The 20,488-nt window shown below is 49.3% G+C and overlaps 1 protein-coding gene across 3 annotated transcripts in view; it reads right to left on the bottom strand.

Moving 5' to 3' along the window:
* Tbc1d10a (TBC1 domain family member 10A) overlaps positions 1–20,488 on the bottom strand; it is a 38,801-nt gene that overhangs the window by 957 nt on the left and 17,356 nt on the right. For 2 of the 3 annotated variants that reach the window (XM_069994551.1, XM_069994549.1), the window contains exons 2-8: positions 12,324–12,423; positions 7,291–7,398; positions 3,300–3,406; positions 2,374–2,488; positions 2,224–2,289; positions 1,451–1,640; positions 1,213–1,367 (exon numbers count right to left, since the gene is read on the bottom strand). In XM_069994551.1, coding sequence (XP_069850652.1) covers positions 1,213–1,367; positions 1,451–1,640; positions 2,224–2,289; positions 2,374–2,488; positions 3,300–3,406; positions 7,291–7,398; positions 12,324–12,368 — 786 coding nt within the window. In that variant the 5' untranslated portion in view covers positions 12,369–12,423. The remainder of the gene's footprint in view (positions 1–1,212; positions 1,368–1,450; positions 1,641–2,223; positions 2,290–2,373; positions 2,489–3,299; positions 3,407–7,290; positions 7,399–12,323; positions 12,424–20,488) is intronic. The other variant, XM_069994550.1, reaches the window with a different exon arrangement.

Here is a 20,488-nt window from a genome sequence, read left to right as displayed (position 1 = left end):
AAACTCTGTACCAGGCACCTGCCTCAGGCCACTCAAGGAGCCACTGGCCTTCCCTACTGGGCAGGAAGAGTAAGGCTCAGACAGGTGAGCACCTGGGCTAGAACAACGTCGTTCCCCCCCCCCCCATTGCCCAAGGCAACCTGACTGCCTAGGCTTACATCCCAGCTCCACTATACTTTCTGGCTGGTGACTGAGGGAATCACTTTGAGATGCTGCCTCCGTGAGCCTCTATTCCTCACATGGACAATGAGGGTATAAGCCATAGCCCTCCTCGGCTGCTGGTAAAGCAAGTACAAAGACGGCCTCTGCTTCTGCACAGCATCAGCTCTGACCTCAGGCCCATCTGGAGAAGAATGTGTCTCTTCGTCACAACCCCAAGACAAGTATCGTCCAAGGGGGGAAAAAATGGGGAGAATAAGCCAGGCACTGGTGTCTCACACCTATAATCCTAGCTACTCAGGAGGCTGAGATCTGAGGATCTTGGTTCAAAGTCAACCCAGGCAGAAAAATCCTCATCCTCATCTCCAATCAATCATCAAAAAAGCCAGAAGCAGAGATATAGCTCAAGTGGTAAAGTGCCAACCTTGATCAAAAAATGCTAAGTGAGAGGGTCCTGGTCCTGAGTTCAGGCCTCAGTACCAACACACACCACACACACACACAACACACAACACACACACACCACACACACACACACACACACAAAGAAACCTAGGAGCAAGGTGCTGGTGGCTCACGCCTACCATCTTTGCAACTCAGGAGACGGAGATCTGAGGATTGCAGTTCAAAGCCAGCACTGGCAAGAAAGTCTGTGAGGCTCTTAGCTCCAATTAGCCACCATAAAATTTGAAGTAGAGCTGTAGCTCAAAGTGGCAGAGTGCTAGCCTTGAGCAAAAGTGCTCATGAACACTGCCCAGGCCCTGAATTCAAGCCCTATGATCACCACCATCACCACCACCAACAAAAGAAACTGAGGGGTTGAGGGATGCAGGTTATAGCTCCCCTCTACTCCTACTGGATAGGAAAAACCCTAATCCCATTTATGCCCCCTTCTCTTTATCCAGCCAGGAGGATGAGGACCGCCCCAGTTTTGTCCTGAGCCACTGAACAGTAGCCTGGAGTGGGTGACAAAGGCCTACCAGGACCCCTCCGAAGATCCCCTCCATGTCCTCCCCCTCCCATTCAGTGGTAAGGCGCAGTGGTGGGCCACACCTCCTGGACCAGGAAGGCCTCCTGCATGATCTTGGGGCTGAGGCTCCGCAGCTGCTCGATGGTCTCATACTGGCCCTGGCAGGCTTTGAGCTTCTCAGGGGAACCCAGCGCATGCTTCAGCAGCACCAGCCCCACCCGGAAGATGATCTTGACGCCTGCATGGAGGTGGAGGGCGAGTGGTGAGCGCAAGCAGGCCTTTCGGGGCTTCTCTGGTACTCTCCCCAGCCCAGCCCAGCACCTTCACAGAAGAACATGTCCCAGACACGCAGCACGGAACTCCAGGGTAGGGTGCGGGCAAAGGCGCACATAAACCACTCTGTCATATAGAGCAGGGGGTCAATCTTCTGCCGGCTGAGGTGTTTGTGGGCTACAGGCGACACCTTCTGCAGCAGGGAGAAGAGAATCTCACCATCCAGCTGGATCGCCTCCTGGGGGGGGGGGGGGGAACGAACATCAAAGCCATAGGGTCATGAACAGGGCCCACAGGGAGGGGGACTAGAACCAGGCCTTCATTTATTCATCTGGTGGCTGCTGCCTGTAGGGTGCTGACTTCTGGAGGAGACTGAGATCCAGCAAGGAGCAAACTAGACAGAGGTGGGCTCCTGTGAAAAACGGCCTCAGAGTACCTGGGGGCTAATGAGGTGGAGCCCAAGACTGGACACTCAGAAGTAGTACAGGGTCCACCTGTCAGGGTCAAAGCAAGTTCTCCAGGTAGAAAGCTGAGGGGAAGTGGAGGTTCTCAAGGGAAAGACAGTGGAATAGTGCTGCAGATAGATACTGAACTAAGCCCAAACCAGGGCTGAGATGAAGAGGAACTGGGTGCCCTGGAGAAACTTCTATCCTGCCCAGTAGCCAGAGTGGTGGAAGCAGAGATGGAGGCAAGTATGTACCCGACCATGTTAGGTCTAGAAGACCTGAGCCTCATAAGTCTAGGGACTTCACTCAGCCTGGAGTGGCTATAGAGAAAAAGTAACCAGCCTTGGGTGGGGCCCAGGACAAACAAGCACTCACCAATTTCTCACTGTAGTAGCCAGGCAGGTACTTCTCACAGATCTGTACCAGACACCAGAAGGCTTGCTGCAGACAAGAAAGACATGAGGCCTTGCTGATGCAGGCAGTCCCCACCCACCTGCCCACCACCAACCCAGGGCCTGGAGGTACCTCAGCGGGCATGTGCATGAGCAACACGGCAGCAATGGGAGCCTGGGCCTGGCAGTAGCCCTCCTCAGGCCGGTATAGCGTGTAGGCCTTCAGCACACGAAACAGGTCCTGTTGGCTGTGGAAAGGCCAGACAGGGCATGATGGACAGATGTGACTCTGCTGCCTAATTCTTCACCTGTGCCCACAGGACCAGACCTGCCTCAGAATCTGCCCTTTCTGCCAGGCACCATGGGCTCATGCCTATAATCCTAGCTACTCAGGAGGCTGAGATCTGAGGATCATGAATTCAACGGCAGAAAAGTCTGCTGTTTCTAACTAACTAGCTGGAAGTAGAATAGTGGTTCAAAATGGTAGAGGACCAGCCTTAAGTAAAAAATTAAGGATAGTGCCCAGGCCCTGAGTTCAAGCCTCCCATACACCCACGCCCACACCTACACATGTACAAAATCTTCCCTGATAGGAGGAGGTGACCTGAATGTGGTCACCAAGTGGTCAATCTCCCACTATAGCACGTGGACTCCACAGTGACCAGGTGAAGAAGGGATACAAGGAGAGCATAAGGCAGGACAGCAAACAGATATGGAGTAAGGAAGGATGGTCAGGAGATGGAGGCGGGCCCTCACTGGGGAGTTTTGTCCCCTTGCCCACCCAACCCCCTCTTGTCCCTGTTTCTAGACAGTCAGAATAAGCAAGCTCAGCAGTCTGGAGAGTAAATGACGAAAGGTGCCCCAGGGGTCAAAGGACACTATGAGAACCACCAAACTCTAGCCAAAGAAGGCTAATGTGGAGAGCCAAGTTTTGGACAGCTGGCTTCTGGGCTTCCAGCGTACCCCAAACTCATTGCACTACCTTCTCTCCTTATCCCCCTCACCTCCCAGGACAAGGGCCTAGAATAACAGCTCAGCCCACAGGCCCAGCCTGCTCACCCATGGCCGCCTCGGGACACAAACATCTCATGGAAAGGGAACTGCCGGTGCAGGTCACGCTCAATCACATCCAGCCATTTGGGATCCCCAGGAGACAGATCCAGCTCCTAGAAAAACAGGGTCAAGGGCACACATCAGGGACTAGGGAGGACAGCAGAGGTATCGTGGGGGGGACATGGTTGTTCCACGAGCCCTCTACCAGAAACCAGACCTATCTAGTCCCATGGTAGGACTAGAAAGTGGGGATTGAAGCCTGGCCAAAGTGAGGCAGAGCTCTGGGAAGCCTGAGCAGTCATCCTACTTTGAAGAGGACTCCAGCTGAATGTGAAATCACCTCTGGGCATATCAGTCAGGACTCAGTGTATGGAGGGATGCTATTGCATCCTTAAGGCACTGCATAGATGAGGACAATGAAGGTAAAATCAAAGACCCTGGCTCAAGATCTTGTGGGCAAAGAATTGGAGGAAGTGGAACTGTGGAACTGGAAGGCAAATATGACTGAGCGCCCCAACCCCAGCTTCTCCACTACTAGCACTCCCCACCATGGCCAAGGGTGTCACCAATTCAGGAAGAACATGACATCTGTCAAAGCCTCAGGGGCTTCTCTAGGTGCTGGGGTTTCAAAAGTTTTAGTTTCTTCTTTGGACTTCCTTTGAACATTTCTTCTTGTTCTTTTTTTTTGGTTGGTTGTGGGGCTTGGGCGCTGTTCCTGCACTCTTCAGCTCAACGCGAGCACTCTACCACTTGAGCCACTGTTTCTGGTTTTCTAGTGGTTAATTAGAGATGAGTCTCACGGGGACTTTGCTGCCTAGGCTGGCTTTGAACCTCGATCCTCAGATCTCAGCCTCTTGAGTAGCTAGGATTACAGGCATGAGCCACCAGCACCTGGCTTGTTCTTTTTTTTTTTTTTTTTTTAGCAAGTGTTCCTTTAGAAAGAAACAACAAAGCTAAGACAGCAAGAAAAATGGTTTCTTGCTCAGCTGCAAGGTTCTCTACTTTGATTTGCATGTTGATTACACAGATGTGTATTTGCTGTCAAAGCTCACTGATTTGTACATTCAACATCTGGGCATTTTAGCCTATAGACTCATACCTCAATTAAAAAAGAAGACGAAATAGGAAGGCTGAGCAGGGAAGCTGAGCAAGTACAAGAAACTGAGCAAGTACACGCTGGACTGTCCAGAGAGGGAGGATGGGTGTCAAGGATGGGAGCACCATGAAAACTGTGTGTGTCCTGTGCATACCAGGCACTATCTGAATACAATGCAGGTTTGCTTTTCGCAGAAGAGGAAGTGGCCCCCACAGATTCTCCTGGTAGTTCATATGATATACAGGGACTCAAAGACTTCAAAAATCTGTTTCCAGGATGTATTCATTTGGCCTCCCAGCAGCCCAAGGCATCCAACAACAGTGGGCTGGTAAGGTGGGAGATTCTCCAGGGTGTCTAGGGAGAAAGGTCTCGGCACCAAAGGCAGGTGTAACTGCTGGCAGATGAGCTGGTACCATCACATGAGGTAAAGCCAAAGAGAAAAACCAGGTAAGCATGGAAGGGTCAGAGCTGCAGAACTTGCCCTGGCAAAGATGGCCAGGCACCTGGGCTACCTGTACACAGGCGGTCCTGATACCCAGGTATGCTTTGCCACTACAGTTCTCTCATGCCCAGGCTACGGCTCATGATCATGATGTAGCAGAGAGCTTCTCATCTCCGTTTGCTTTCCTCTGGATCATCCACAGGCCAAGTCCTTCCAGGTATATTCCTAAACACTCTTAGGGTTTCCCAGGACTGCTGTAGGGGCCCTCAGCCTTAGGATACTTAGAAGGCCTTTCAACTACACACACACACACACACACACACACACACACACACACACACACACACACACACACACGGAGCTCCATGCTCTTCTGCACACGCTGCTGACACACTCTCACACACACACACACACACACACGGAGCTCCATGCTCTTCTGCACACGCTGCTGACACACTCTCACACACACACACACACGGAGCTCCATGCTCTTCTGCACACGCTGCTGACACACTCTCACACACACACACACACGGAGCTCCATGCTCTTCTGCACATGCTGCTGACACACTCACACCTGCTGCCAGTGTATCTAGGAGGCTGCCCAGGCCCCCATTTCCTCAGTTCTCACTCCTGGGCTCTGGTCAGGGTAGGCTTCCATCCCTGAGCCTCCCATTTTGCCCCTGATTCAGGAGGCAGGAGATAGATCCACTGGGAGGAAGCCTCTGGAGTGAAGGGGTGGAATGTCCAATCGCACTGGTTCCAGGTTTCCCCAGCTAGATGTCTCACCAGATCCCTTCCTCCAGGACCAAGTACTGCCAGCAAATAGCTCTCAACACTCTCTACCAGCAGAAACACCAGGCTGCTGCTCTGTCCTGCCTACCTTCTCAGAGAACAGGTCTGGTCAGAAAGGAGCATTCACTGAAGTATGAGGACATCCACAAAGAGCTGGGGGCTGGCAGTTCCACTCACCGCCTTTCATCTGTCCTAAGAGCTCGGAACAAACCCTGATGCCTGGGGCTAGAACTGGCAGGTAAACCAGGGAAACTCTGGGGATACCATTGACTCTGCAGAGTTCCTCCTAGGGGAGCAGGCCAGGGAAGCTGCCCAGCTCAGTGAATGGAAATCTTGTATCCTGGCCAGTCCATGGGGCTGAAGCAGCAGAGGGTGGGCAGAGGGCACAGTGGTTGGATTCTGCCACCCCAGTGCTGATGGACTGATGGACTGTCAAGCAATTCAAGGGGATGGGGTCTGGCCAAATGTGGAGGCAGGTGTCAGAGCAGAAGGTAAGAAACCAGGTCGTGTGAAAGATCCTGGGTGCCCCTGCTGGGTAAGCTACTAAAGACCCAGTACACAGACTCAAGACAGATGGGCACTGATGGCCTTACTCCTATAATCCTAGGTACTCAAGAGACTGAGATCGGGGTTGGGAAGGTGGCTCAGTGGTAGAGTGCATGCCTTGCATGCCAGAGGCCCTGGGTTCAATTCCTCAGTGCCATATAAGAAAAAAGAAAAAAGCCGGAAGTGGCGCTGTGGCTCAAGTGGTAGAGCGCTAGCCTTGAGCTGAAGAGCTGAGGGACAGCGCCCAGGCCCAGAGTTCAGGCCCCATAACTGGACCCAAAAACAAAACAAAACAAAAAAAAACCAGACTGAGATCTAAGGACCGTGGTTCAAAGTCAGCCAGGAGAAGGAAAGTCCATGAGGCTCTTATCTCCAATTAATCACAAAAAAAGCCAAAAGTGGAGCTGTGGCTCAAGTGGTAGAGTGCCTACCTTGAGCAAAAGGAGCTGAGGGCTGGGCACCAGTGGCTCACACCTGTAATCCTAGCTACTCAAGAGGCTGAGATCGGAGGATCATAGTTCAAAGCCAGCCTGGGCAGGAATGTCTATGAGACTCTTATCTCCAATAAACCACCAGAAAACTGGAAGTGGTGCTATGGCTCCAGTGGTACAGTGCTTGCCTTGAGCTGAAAAGCTCAGGGACAACACTCAAGTCCAGAGTTCAAGCCCCATGACCGACCAAAAAAAAAAAAAAGGAGCTCAGGGATAGCGCCCAAACCCACAGTTCAAGCCCCAGTACTGGAGAGAGAAAAAAATCGACCTAAGACATTCAGGGACATGATCTGAAGACTCCCTCCTGATCACCAAGAACTGAGTTTGCCTGAGAAAGCAAACCACTTGGTTGTTGAATGAAAAAAAGCTCAAATGAGGAGTGGCAGATGTGTCCATTCCTTAAGTTCTGCTCAGGCTGGAGCCTCAGAAGAGAGAGGCCTCAGGAGTCACAGGTCCTCAGGGCTTGGCCAATCTGGCCTGCTGGGTAGTGGGGCATGGGACCCAAAGTTCCATCTACTTCCTACCTTGTCAAGGCCCAGGATGATGAGGGTGGGGGAGTCACTCCCATGGGAACAGATACAGCCCATAGACATGTCAGGATTGGTGGGGAGAGGGCAGGAAACTCACCTCAAATTTGCCAGGATTCTGCTGTAGCTTCACCTTGCCTCCTGACAGGTACTGCCAAGCCCGGCCCCTCAGAGAAGGCGGGATGCCCTTCTGACATCGCAGACGGATCTGAAAGTCAAAAGAACAGCTGAGCACATGCATCCACTCTGGTAGCGCCTCTGGCCAGGCCCCTCTGCTCTGGCTTGGTGGGCCTTCAGTGAACAAAGTCAAGAACAGAGAGGGAGAGAACAGAAGACTTTCTTATGGTTGCTCCGACACATCTCCTATGGTGGGGCAGAGGACTGCAGTGAGTCATGATGCCAGCAGGTGAGGTCAGAGGGCATGTCCCCCTGGGCCAGTGACAATACAGGCATTCCTGAGGACTGCCACAGTCATCCATCCCTCAGTATCTAACAGATTGGTTCTGGGAGGCACTGTGAACAAACCCTTGTAGGAATAGTGGCTTACATCTGTAAACGTAGCTACTCAAGAGGCTGACATCTGGAGGATAGCAGTTCTAGGCAGAAAAGTTCATTAGTCTCCATATCCAAACTAACTAGCAAAAAAATGGGCTAAAGACATGGCTAAGTGGTAATGCAAGCCTAGCAAGTATGAGGCTCTGAGTTCAAACCCCAGTAACACACACACACACACACACACACACACACACACACACACACACACACACACACACACACACACACACACACACACACACACACACACACACACACGGATGGCTAAGTGGTAATGCAAGCCTAGCAAGTATGAGGCTCTGAGTTCAAACCCCAGTAACACACAGACACACAGACACACACAGACACACACACACACACACACACACACACACACGGGATAAATGAATGTGCCCAGAGGGTGTTGGTTTAAACATTTGTGTGGCAAGATACAGCTAGCCCAGAAGAGAGAAATCTCAGCAGAACTCAAAAGAAACATAGGAGCTGCTCAAGTGACTCCCCTTTGTTTGCATTGAGAATCTCCTCTCTTCTCCTAAACCCTGAACTCCTGAGAGCCAAAGCCTGGGGAAAAGGCAGCTCACCTGTGGGGAGGAGGTGGGGCATGGAAGGGGGACGGTTGGCAGTAAACCCTGGTCCTAGTGCTTGCTAAAATGGCCTGGATCTTCCCTGTCACCCATAGAATGGGAGAAGTGGCAGAGGGCATGCCTGAGGCAGCTATGACCAATCGGGCTAGCTGCCTGGGTGGCTACTGCCTATTTCAGGTAGCTGTTAAAACCCACTTTGAAAATCTACCATGCCTTTTAAAAATGAGACAACTGAAAATTTCCCTAGAGTAGAGAATGACTAAGGTCACACAGCCAAGAAACCCTGCCTCTCCCAGGCTGTACTACAAGGCTGGTGGAATCCAGCCCTGATTCTCAAGAGATGGATGGGGGAAGTAGGCTCCCCCTGGTCTTGAGCCAGAATGAAGTTCTAAAGGCAGCAGCTCTGACCTAGTAGGTGATGGCAAAGGCAGAGGCCTGCAGCTTGCAGGATGCTAGTAGAGAGTGTATAGGGGCCAATGGCACTGCCTCCCCCTGCATTAAGTTGCCTGGTTTGGGATGAAGTGGGGTGCTTGGGTCATAAGAAGAATAGCTGATGTGGGCTGAATTCTCTGATCTCAGCCCCATCAGTTCTCATTAGCTTCAAATCAGAATGTTAGCTACTACTAGAATCCCATTAGACAGGGGAAAACCTGCTCAGTGAGGGGCCTGATGGAGTCTATGTTCAGTAAGTAAAGGCTTCCTCTCCTCCCTCATCCCAGAGGCCCTAGAGCTTCAGTTCCCCTCCCCCCTCACCTGGAAAGCCCCTCTCACAACTCTACAAGCAGCACTCAGGAGAAGAGCGCAGAGGTCCTGGCTTTCCTGATGACCATTAAAAACAAGGGAAAACTTTCCAAGGGTCAGAGAGAGTCAAGAACCAGGAAGGAGACAGGCAGGCAAGGCTGTGGGCAGTGGGAAGAGCCAAGTGAGAGCTTCTGGGACGGCCTGGGAAAAGGGGAGAGAAGGGAGTCCAGGGAACTGTTCTGGATTGTGGAAACAGTTTCCTGCTACAGTGGGACAAGGGTCACCCTAAGGAAACCAGTTTAGACAGGCTTTAGCCATGGAACATGGGACAGCCCCTCACCACAGGCCCTCCATTATACACACTGAGCAAGTTCATTCAGCACGGGGCAGCCTGGTCATCACAGCCTCCTGTCACAGGCAGAAGACTCCAGAGGAGCCATGAAATGCTCCCAGGCCATCCCAGGTGCCCCAAGTGGCTGTACCCACAGGCAGGCCTGGGCTGGGGGTTGGAGGTGGAGAGATGGAAACACAGGCAACATTTCCTAGCAGGCCTTCATCTCTTCTCAGCCCAATAGTGCTGGAGATGGTCATGCCAGCCAGCCTGCCTTGGGAAGGTTAGGATAACTTATGACAAAGTGCTCCCAGAAAAAGCGCAAGGCATTACCAATCTCTAATGCAACACCCTGAAAAAGGAAGCCATTAATGATAGCTGACCAAAGCTACACCTTTGCCTGCTAAACTCTGGGAGGGCAGGCCCCCCCACCGGAGGGGGCTAGGACAGGGCTGAACAAGGGGAGAAAAACTACTATCCCGCTTTTCTCCAGACCCAGATGTCTATCCTAGACACAAGCTGGTAGCAGGGAGGAAGATACCCTCCCAGCAGGACTAAGGATGAGTCCCAGAGAAGTACTGGGTCTGAGCCCACCTCTAAAACAGGTACTGTACTTCCTGTGCCAAGACTTCCAGAGCAGACGGAAACCCCCACAGCCAGGCAGGAAAGGCCCCCAGGGCAGGGCCTGGGGGGGGGGCTGCAGCTGAGGCAGCAGGAGGGGCACCCTGGGGTGATGGTTATCTAGATCTGCACTCTGGGGAGGATAGGTTGAAGCTTGACTATAGCAGCCTTTGGACTCAACAATAGAAACAAAGAGGAAGTGCTGCTGAATGGTCTGCTGAGAGGAGCTCCTCAAAACTGCCCTCAGGAATCCTCATTTGTCAGGGAGGCAAGAACAAAAAGAGATATCAGAGAGCACAAGAGAAGGCTGGAAGTAAGCTATAGCTCAAGGTTAGAGCCTGAGGAAAAACGGTCAGGGCCCAAAGTTAGGTAAGAAAACAGTTAAAAAATACTGCCTTAAATATAAATATAGCCTGGCGCTGGTGGCTCACACTGTAATCCTAGCTACTCAGGAGGTTGAGATCTGAGGATTACAGTTCAAAGCCAGCCCAGGCAGGAAAGTCCATGAGACTCTTATTTCCAGTAAACCACTAGAAAAACAGAAGTGGCGCTGTGGCTCAAGCTGTAGAGCACTTATCTTGAGCTGGAGAGCACAAGAACAGCGCCCAAGCCCAGAGTTCAAGCCCCACAACCGACAATAAATGAATAAATAAACAAACAAACAAACAAATGTGTGTGTGTGTGTGTGTGTGTGTAATATATTTTTTGGGGGGGTCTGGTCATGAAGCCTGAACTCTGGGCCTGGGCGCTGTCCCTCAGCTCTTCAGCTCAAGGCTAGAGCTCTATACCACTTGAGCCACAGCACCACTTCCAGCTTTTTTCTTTTTGCTTATGTGGTGCTGAGGAATCGAACCCAGGGCCTCAGGCATACAAGGCAAGCACTCTACCACTGAGCCACCTTCCCAGCCCTGTGTAATATTTATATACATATATAACTATATAACTATTTTTTTTATGAGAGATGGGTGCAGTGGTTCATGCCTACAACTTGTTACTTGGGAGGGAAAGATCAGGAGGATCACAGTTCAAGGCCAGTCTGGGCAAAAGGTTAGCAAGCAGGATCTTATCTTCATAAGCTCATAAAAGTGGTGCACATCTGTAATCCTAGCTATGTAGGAGTTATAGGTAGGAGGGTTTTGGTATGGTGCTGGCCCAGAGCAATGAGATGCTATCTGAAAAATAACTAAAAGCACAAAAGACGTGGTGCTGGTAGCTCAAGCCTGTAATCCTAGCTAATCCTGAGAGCTAAGAATTGTAGTTCAAAGCTAGCCAGGGTACATAAAATCCTTTTTTTTTTTTTTTTTTTGGGTCCGGTCATGGGGCCTGAACTCTGGGCCTGGGCGCTGTCCCTCAGCTCTTCAGCTCAAGGCACTCTACTACTTGAGCCACAACACCACTTCTGGCTTTTTTCTTTTTGCTTATGTGGTGCTGTGGAATCAAACCCAGGGCCTCATGCATGCAAGGCAAGCGCTCTACCACTGAGCCACTTTCCCAGCCCCGATCCTCAGCTCTTAAATCTCCCAAATAGCTAGGATTACAGGTGTGAGCCACCAGTGCCCTGCCCAAAAAACTCTTATCTCTAACTCCAGCAAAAAGCCAGAAGTAGAGGTGTGGCTCAAGTGGTACAGTACAAGTCTTGAGCAAAACAAGCTGATAAGAACATGAGTTCAAGCCTTAGTACTGGCTTGGGGGCTTGGCTTAAGACCATCTGCCTCAAGCACAGGCTCTGAATTTAAACCTGTCCCCCATGGTAGTCTACAAAAACACAGTTGCCACCCTGTGGAGTCCTGAAACAGGTTTATCCCTCCTACTTGGCCAGAGAAACTGAAGCTGAGTGTGAGAGGCTTTTGTTCAGACCAAAACAAACAAAAAAGTGATGGTGCCACTACTATTCACATCATCCAGTCAAGCACCTTAACTACTAGACCAAGCACCCTACAAAATGCTCCCCACAGGTTAGCTGTCAGTAGTAGCAAGTTTTCCCTAATGGACTGCAAGTACTTTGGACTTCTCCCAGCTGGACTGGAGCAAAAGCAGCTATTAGCAGGGCTACTGGCTAAGGGTAGTTTCAAAGTTTAACTCCAGCCCAAAGTTCAATGTGACTCTGAAGTCACCTGCCAGGGCCCAACCTACCCTCTGCCTTTGATCAGCTTCTGTTCCCATTTGGCCAATACGGGCCACCTAAGGCATTCTGGTGGATGGAGAAGCCCCTGCTCACCTGAGCTCATGAAGTACCTCCATCTTCCTCCCCATCCCCAAGCTGCCAAGTCCCAGCCCACAACCCGAGGCCACGCCTCTCACCTTTTTATGCTTCTTGGCCATCCATTTGTCCCAGTTGTTGAGCATATCCAGCCATTTGGACTCCCTCTGTCTCAGCACCTCCAGGGGGACTTCCTCCAGCCTGTGGAGTCAAGGGCAGAATCATCACACATGCCAAGAGAAGCAAAGGCCCTGGCTTCAGCTCCTAGCCTAGCCAGTCTCGCATCCTCTTCTGGACTTTACTTCCCTCAGGATGACCTAGTTCATGATGCTTCATTACAGATGGGATGGAATGCTAGCCCTCTCTGGAAGGCACAGGCCAGAGAGACATCAGATCCGACACCATGCCTCTCTGGGGCAGAAGCTGTGTGTGTGTGTGTATGTGTGTGTGTGTCTGCACCCAGTCTGTGTGTGTGTGTGTCTGCACCCAGTCTGTGTGTGTGTGTGCGTGTGTGTGTGTGTGTGTGTGTCTGCGCCCAGTCAAGCATTCCTGTCTTGGGCCTGCCTTGGTAAATAAATAAGCTTGTTCAGAGGGCTTGCATGCTATGAGCTGAGCTGAATACAAAAACTAGCCAAACAAGTACAGAAGTAACAGCTCACCTCTGCATATGAGCCAAACTAGTTACTCAGAGTTTCCTTCAATTACATCCTGGCCTTTTCCACCCCCTTCAACCTTTACTCATGCCAGTCCTTTCACCAAAATGTTCTTTGAGTTGTTTCCACCTATGAAAGTCGTAACACATTTCAAAATCCTTTCCATCACCACTGCTTATATTTGTACAACTACTGACTGAGCAGCCTGCACAGCAGTGTCAGCCCAGAGAAGGCTGCAAGGCTATGCCCACGTGATTATGACTCCTGAGCTTCATGGAGTTGTTCTGGTGGCACTGAGGCAGGCAGGCAGGTCAGCATTAAAGCAGACAGAGGTGGTCTAGGGTGGTAGTCTCTAGGGTGGCTAGTCAGAGGGTACATCAGCTGAGTAGGCTTACTCTAAGGAGTAAAACTGAGAATTCAAGTTCAAAGACTTCTGAGAAGCAATCAGAAAAAGGAGACTTAAATCTTACAGCCTACATATTCAAACATTACTTCTTACAAAACAAGTAAGAATACACCTGTAATCATAAATACTCAAGAGGCGGAGACCTGATCAAGGTTCAAGGTCAGTCCAGGCAGGAAAGTTTGTGAATCTCATCTTCAGTGAACCACTAAAAAGCCAGAAGTAGAGCTGTGGCTCAAAAGGTAGAGCGCTGGCCTTAAACGAAAAAGAAAGAACTTGAGGAAGTGGAGGTGTGGCTAAAGTGTAAAGAGTCAGTCTTGAGCTGGATGCTGGTGGCTCACACCTGTAATCCTAGCTACTCTTGAAGCTGAGATCTGAGGATTACTGTTCAAAGCCAGCCTGGGCAACAAAGTCCGTGAGACTCTTATCACCAGAAAAAAAAAGAGTCAGTTCTGAGCAACAAAGCCAAGTGAGAGAGCCTAAGACTCTGAGTTCAAGCACCAGTACCAGCACATACAGAAAAATAAAGTACTTGACAGTACTGAGAAAAATAAAAGATTAATGACTTGAAACAGCAGTTAGGGGAGGTAAGATAGCCAGGGAAGGTGTCTTGCTCAAAGCCAACCAAGAAAACTTGGATCTCAATTCCAGGTGTTCCTAGCCCAACTGGCCCTAACTGGCTTTCTAGAAAGAGGCATGGGGTGGAAGGCACTTTGAGGCAGCTGTCAGGAGTTCTGTGTAACAGGACTAGGTGGAGCTGGAGCCTGGCCCAGGCCTGGAGTTTCTGATTCTCTCTGTGCCGGAAGGAAATGTGCAGCTCTGGCTCTTACTGGTTGGAAGAGCAGAGGGAGGGATCCTGGCAGGACCGAGGCCTTTGGGACGCAAAAGGGCAGATCCTCTTTTTCAGTGTGGTTTATCTGGGAACTTCCTAGGCCTGACAGTTGCCTCAGAGCTCAACAGCAATAGAGGAATTGTAGCAGGGACAAAAAAAGACCTCAACACACTGACAACCTCCTCCCTCATACTGCTGCCTTCTCTCCATCTAAAGAGAGCAAAGACACATCTTTTTTTCTTTCTTTTTTGTCAGTTGTGGCGCTTGAATTCTGAGCATGGGCGCTGTCCCTCAGAGCACTCTACCACTTGAGCCACAGCGCCACTTCCGGTTTTCTGAATGGTTTATTGGAGATAAGAGTCTCATGGACTTTCTTGCCTAGGCTGGCTTTCAACTGTGTAATCCTCAGATCTCAGCCTCCAAAGTAGCTAGGATTACAGGCGAGAGCCACAGGTACTTGGTGCCCAGCTCCTTTTTCTTCTTGTTAAGAGAAAAGCAAGGCCGAAGACTTTAGGTAATTTACAAAGGGACATGCCTGTTCAGGCAACCCCTAAACACCCACAAATAGAAACCAAGCCCCTCCCCCACCACGGTGACTTCCACCACCCACAATGCACTTGGTTGTGCAACAAGTCAGGGGTGAATCTTTTTGTTCACTAAAGGATCGGGTGCCCACAAGCATCAACAGGAAGCTTTGGCAGTTATGATCTGATAACGCCTGATATAATCCTTACCCCTCACCCCACCTGCCATATTGTGAAGATGAGGTAACAGGCTCAGAGAGGATGAGGCTTTCGGCTGAGATTGGCAGTTTCCAGAAAGAATCCTCACCTGATTAAATCCATGCCTGTTTCATACATCGAGCCTGGGGCCTGATTTTTTTTGGTAAAATCGACCTGCAGGGCCCCAGAGACACCCAGTTTCCCATCTGCAGATACATAGAGGAACACTCAAGAGTTGTTCTCATGATGCCTGATAACAGCTTTGGCAGCCCCAATGTCAAACCTCAAACCGGAATTTCAACAGGGTACAAAACAAACGACCATATTTCCTGGTTTCTAAGATACTGCTGGTTTTAAGTATGTATTCTATTTGATTTATACCCTCCTTAGGTCTCTTTCCTCTCTGAGCCTCTGGTTCCTTGGCTATCATTAATCTTTTACTTTTTTAGATATTGTCAAATAGTTTCTTACATGAAAACCTACAAAATTTTAAACCACAAAAAGTACAACAAAGAAATGTAAGTATATATACTCCACTACTTTGAAATAAGTTAAAAAAAAGAGGGGGTAGGGGCTGGGAAGGTGGCTCAGTGGTACAGTGCTTGCCTTGCATGCATGAGGCCCTGGGTTCCATTCCTCAGCACCACATAAGCAAAAAGAAAAAAGCCGGAAGTGGTGCTGTGGCTCAAGTGGTAGAGCGCTAGCCTTGAGCTAAAGAGCTGAGGGACAGCACCTAGGCACAGAGTTCAGGCCCCATGACTAGAACCAAAAAAAAAGAAAAAAAAAAAAAGAAAAGGGGGTAAACATGAGTCTGTAAGAGATGTACCAATACATTTGTGTGTGTGTGTGTGTGTGTGTGTGTGTGTGTGTGTGTGTGTGTGTGTGTGTGTGTGTGTGTGTGTGTGTGTGTGTGTGTGTGTGTGTGTGTGTGTACCAGCTCACATGCTGGTACTGGTGCTTGAACTCAGGGCCTAAACACATTCCCTTTGATCTTTCTACTCAAGGTTAGCTCGCTACCTCTTGAGCCACAGCTCCACTTCCAGCTTTTTGGTGATTAATTAGAGATAAGAGTCTCACAAACTTTCCTGCCTGGATACACTTTGAGCTGCAATCCTCAATAGCTAGTAGCTAGATCTCAAGTAGCTAGGATTACAGGTGAGAGCCACTACAGCTTGATTAATTTTTGTCTTCTTATTTGTTTGTACTACCAATTATAAGAAAGCAGATATAAATCCCTAGTCTACACCTGTGAATTCATCTTGACATGATACACAAAGAAGAGATATAAAATAAAGCTAGGAAAAATAAATAAATAAAGCTAGGACTGAGGGGGTGGGGGTGGCAGGCAGAGTGTCCCCTGTAAACAGTATAAGGATGTAAAGGCCTCAGGTGGCTTCCTGCTAGCAGTACAGAAAGACATGAGCTAGTGTGAAAGAGCAAATGACCCCATGTAGGCAACCAAATGGCTCATGAGGACAAGTCCTAGGCTTCATTCACTCTGCAGAAAACTCCTTTCCTGAATTTCTGCAACTACAGAGCCTAAGAATCTTCTCATGGGCCTATGGTCTACTAGAACTCCATCAGGGATAGGGCTTCATTATTGTTGAATTTTCTACGTGTTATCTCAACACCTCCTTCCCAGGTCCCACAATTCTTAGACCTTTCACATGGGGTACAGTCATGCTTAGCCTTGTCACCTACCAATCCCTACCTAGAATGCTCTTTCTTTATCCCATCAGGACCCCATTATACATTGCTCACTAATTTTCTGTTCAATGCTTTACGTGCATTTATTACATGTCACTAATAATAATAGCATAGTATAATTTTCTTTATTTTATAATAGAATCCAAAACTTAGAAGGAGCTGGGTGCCAGTGGCTTATACCTATAATCCTAGCTACTCAAGAGGCTAAGATCTGAGAATTGCAGTTTGAAGCCAGTCTGGGCAGGAAAGTCCATGAGAGAATTATCTCTAATTAAGCAGCAAAAGCCAGAAGTAGAACTGTGGCTCAAATGGAAGGGCATCAGCCTTGAATGAAAGAGCTAAGAAATAGTGTTCATGCCCCAAATCCAAGTACCAGTCCTAGTACAAAACAACTTTAGTAAGATTTTTTTTTTTTTTGGTTGTGGGGCTTGAACTCTGGCCCTTGGCGCTGTCCCCGTGCTCTTCAGCTCAGGGTGAGGGCTCTACCATTTGAGCCACAGTGCCACTTCTGGTTTTCTGGTGGTTTATTGGAGATAAGACTCTAACAGAGGGCTGGGAAGGTGGCTCAGTGGTAGAGTGCTTGTCATGCATACCTGAGGACCTGGGTTCGATTCCTCAGCACCACATAAGCAAAAAGAAAAAAGCCGGAAGTGGCACTGTGGCTCAAGTGGTAGAGCGCTAGCCTTGAGCTGAAGAGCTCGGGGACAGCACCCAGGCCCAGAGTTCAGGCCCCATGACCGGACCCCCCACCCCCAAAAAAAAGACTCTCACAGACTTTCTTGCCTGGGCTGGCTTTGAACTGTGATCCTCAGATCTCAGCCTTCTGAGTAGCTAGGATTACAGGTGCCCAGCTATTAGTAATATTTTTAAGTTTTTGTTTTGTTTTTGTCAGTTGTGGGGCTTGAACTCTGGGCCTGGGTGCTGTCCCTGAGTTCTTCAGCTCAAGGGGGCCCTCTACCACTTGAGCCGCAGCACCACTTCTGGTTTTCTGGTGGTTAATTGGAGATAAGTATTTCAGGGACTTCCCTACCCAGACTGGCTTTGAACCGTGATCCTCAGATCTCAGCCTCCTTGAGTAGCTAGGATTACAGATGTGAGCCATTGGCGCCCAGCCATGTGTCACACTTTCAGCTGAGACCTACTTCATATTGAGTGCATAATACAAACATATAACTGAGATATGTTTTATGAAACAAGTTGTCTTCACATGCACCAATGCAATGATATTTTCAGTTCAATTTATTATAACTAATTTTTTTCTTTTTTTAAAGAAAAATACAGATCAGGGGCTGGGAAGGTGGCTCAGTGGTAGGGTGCTTGCCTTGCATGCATGAGGCCCTGGGTTCGATTCCTCAGCACCACATAAGCAAAAAGAAAAAAGCCGGAAGTGGCTCTGTGGCTCAAGTGGTAGAGCTCTAGCCTTGAGCTGAAGAGCTGAGGGACAGCACCCAGGCCCAGCGTTCAGGCCCCACGACCGGACCCAAAAAAAAAAAAAAAGAAAAATACAGATCACAATCTCCTAAAATTGATTCTAGTAACAATCCATGAATGGGTCAAAGCACGAAGTCTGAAATAAATACTTCATTAAACATGAGCTTTCTCATATTACTCAGCACTGTCCCTCCCCAACTGGACCAGGTTTCCCTCTTTTGCCAAAATTCCCGCTGTATACCATGTAGGTGTACAACAGATTCTGGCCTGGTCTTCTGCATGATATTATTACTTTCATGTGTATTGCTTTCAGGACTACAAGCAGCTTCTGCATACAGCCATTTGATTTGTTCCTCTAATGCCCAATGAGAGGGAGCCGTCATAGATGAACTCCTATTTCCATTTGGCCCATGGGAGACTTGACCTAACCAGAAAGATTATATGACTTGGGCAAAGTCACAAGCTAGTAAGCAGCTAACCAGGGCTTCCCCTCTGCCACAGTGACTGGTGTGCTGACTCCAATTCCCCAAGGGAAGTCTGTGGGGAAAATCAGGCCCTTGTCCAGATGGGGCTTCAGACAGTCTAACCCCTAACTCCAGTGTCTGGAAGCCCAGAAAGTGGCCTGCCTCTGCATAACAACACTCAGTGTGGCCAACAGGCTGGATGGACATGGCTGGCTAGAACCACCACGGCTGGAAATGGGATTCCTGAGCAATCTTCTGTATGCCATGACCCCTGACTCCCAAGTAGAAAAGGCTGAGAGAAGACAAAGGTGGTACTTGATCCCAGATCCTGCCAAGGTCCCAGATGAGCAAGGCATAGCTGTGCTGTGCCATGGCCTAGGGTAGCAGTGACATTTCATGGACCCAATGCTGTGCAATTTCCTAGTTCCTCTGCTTCCTTCCAAAACCCAGAGGCTAGAGGCTTCCCAAGACTGGTCTCTCCTTTTCCTTGTCCTCCTAGATACCTGCTTCCAAGCATTCTAGGTTGACAGTCTCAAGGGATGGCACCAATGCTCATGTATCCTCTGGTCCCAAAGAACCATCTAAGCCCCTCCTCCAAGTCTCACTTCCTAATCCAACCCAAATGAAGGCAAAAACATCTCCAACAGAAACCTTGAAGTCAGATCACAAGATTGTTATGCTTTTTCTTTTCTTTGTTTTTTCCCTTGGTTGGTTGTGGGGCTTGAACTCAGGGCCTGGGTGCTATCCTTCAGCTTTCTGGCTGAAAGTTTATGCTCTACCTCTTTGAGCTATAGCTCTGCTTTTGGTTTTCTGGTGTTAATTGGAGATAAAAGTCTCAGACTTTCTTTTTGTCAGTTGTGGGTCGTGAACTCTATGCCTGGGCTCTGTCCTTGAGCTCTTCGCTCAAGGCAAGTGCTCTATCACTTGAGCCACAAAGCCACTTCTGGTTTTCTGGTGGTTAAAAATGGAGATAAAAGTCTCATGGACTTTCCTGCCTGGCTAGCTTTGAACCACGATCCTCATATCTCAGCCTAGGATTACAGGCATGAGCTACCAGCGGCTGGCAAAGTCTCAGACTTTCATACTGAGGCTGGATTCGAACCTAGTCCTCAGATCTCAGCCTCCTGAGTAGATAGGATTACAAGCATTGAGCCACCAGTACCTGGCTAAGATTGCTATGCTTTTTTTGTGTGTAGACCTGACATAGTGAGGCTTGATCTCAGGGCCTGAGACCCATCCCTTAGCTTTTGAGCTCAAGGCTAGTGCTCTACCACTAGAGCCACAACTCCACTTCTAGATTTTGGTAGTTAACTGGAGACAAGAGTCTTACAGACTTTTCTGCTGGAGCTGGCTTTGAATGGCGATCATCAGATCTCAGCCTCTTGAGTAGCTAAGATTACAGGTGTGAGCCACCGACACCTAGCTAGGATTAATGACCTTCATCTCACTCTTAGAGTAAGTCAAGGGGAAAATACCCAGAGTAGGAACCTTGAAGTCAATGATCCATGCTGCTGTATTTTTTGTTGTTGTTGTTGTTTTATGGCGGGTCCAGTCGTGGGCCTGAACTCTGGGCCTGGGCACTGTCCCTCAGCTCTTCAGCTCAAGGTTAGCACTCTACCACTTAAGCCACAGCGCCACTTCTGGCTTTTTTCTTTTTGCTTATGTGGTGCTGAGGAATCGAACCCAGGGCCTTATGCATACAAGGCAAGTGCTCTACCACTGAGCCACCTTCCCAGCCCCCATGCTGTTGTTTTTTTGTTTTGTTGGTTGTGGAGCATGAACCCAGAGCCTGGGTGCTGTCCCTGAGCTCTTTTTTTTGCTCAAGGCTAGTACTTTGTACCACTTTGTACCACTTTGAGCCACAGCTCTATTTTCAGTTTTTGTGTGGTTAATTGGAGCTAAGAGTCTCACAGAGACTTTTCAGCCTAGGCTGGCTTCAAACCACAATCCTTAAGATTTCGGCCTTCTGAGTAGCTAGGATTTATAGGCATGAGTCACCAGACCCAGCCCTAAGTTAACTATTTTGAGTTCCTCCATCTGCTAGCTGGGAGGCC

Source organism: Dipodomys merriami, unplaced genomic scaffold, assembly GCF_024711535.1.
Source record: "Dipodomys merriami isolate MVZ:Mamm:240054 unplaced genomic scaffold, mDipMer1.0.p SCAF_45, whole genome shotgun sequence".
Taxonomy (NCBI): Eukaryota; Metazoa; Chordata; class Mammalia; order Rodentia; family Heteromyidae; genus Dipodomys; species Dipodomys merriami.
This window is presented reverse-complemented; position numbering and strand designations above follow the sequence as displayed.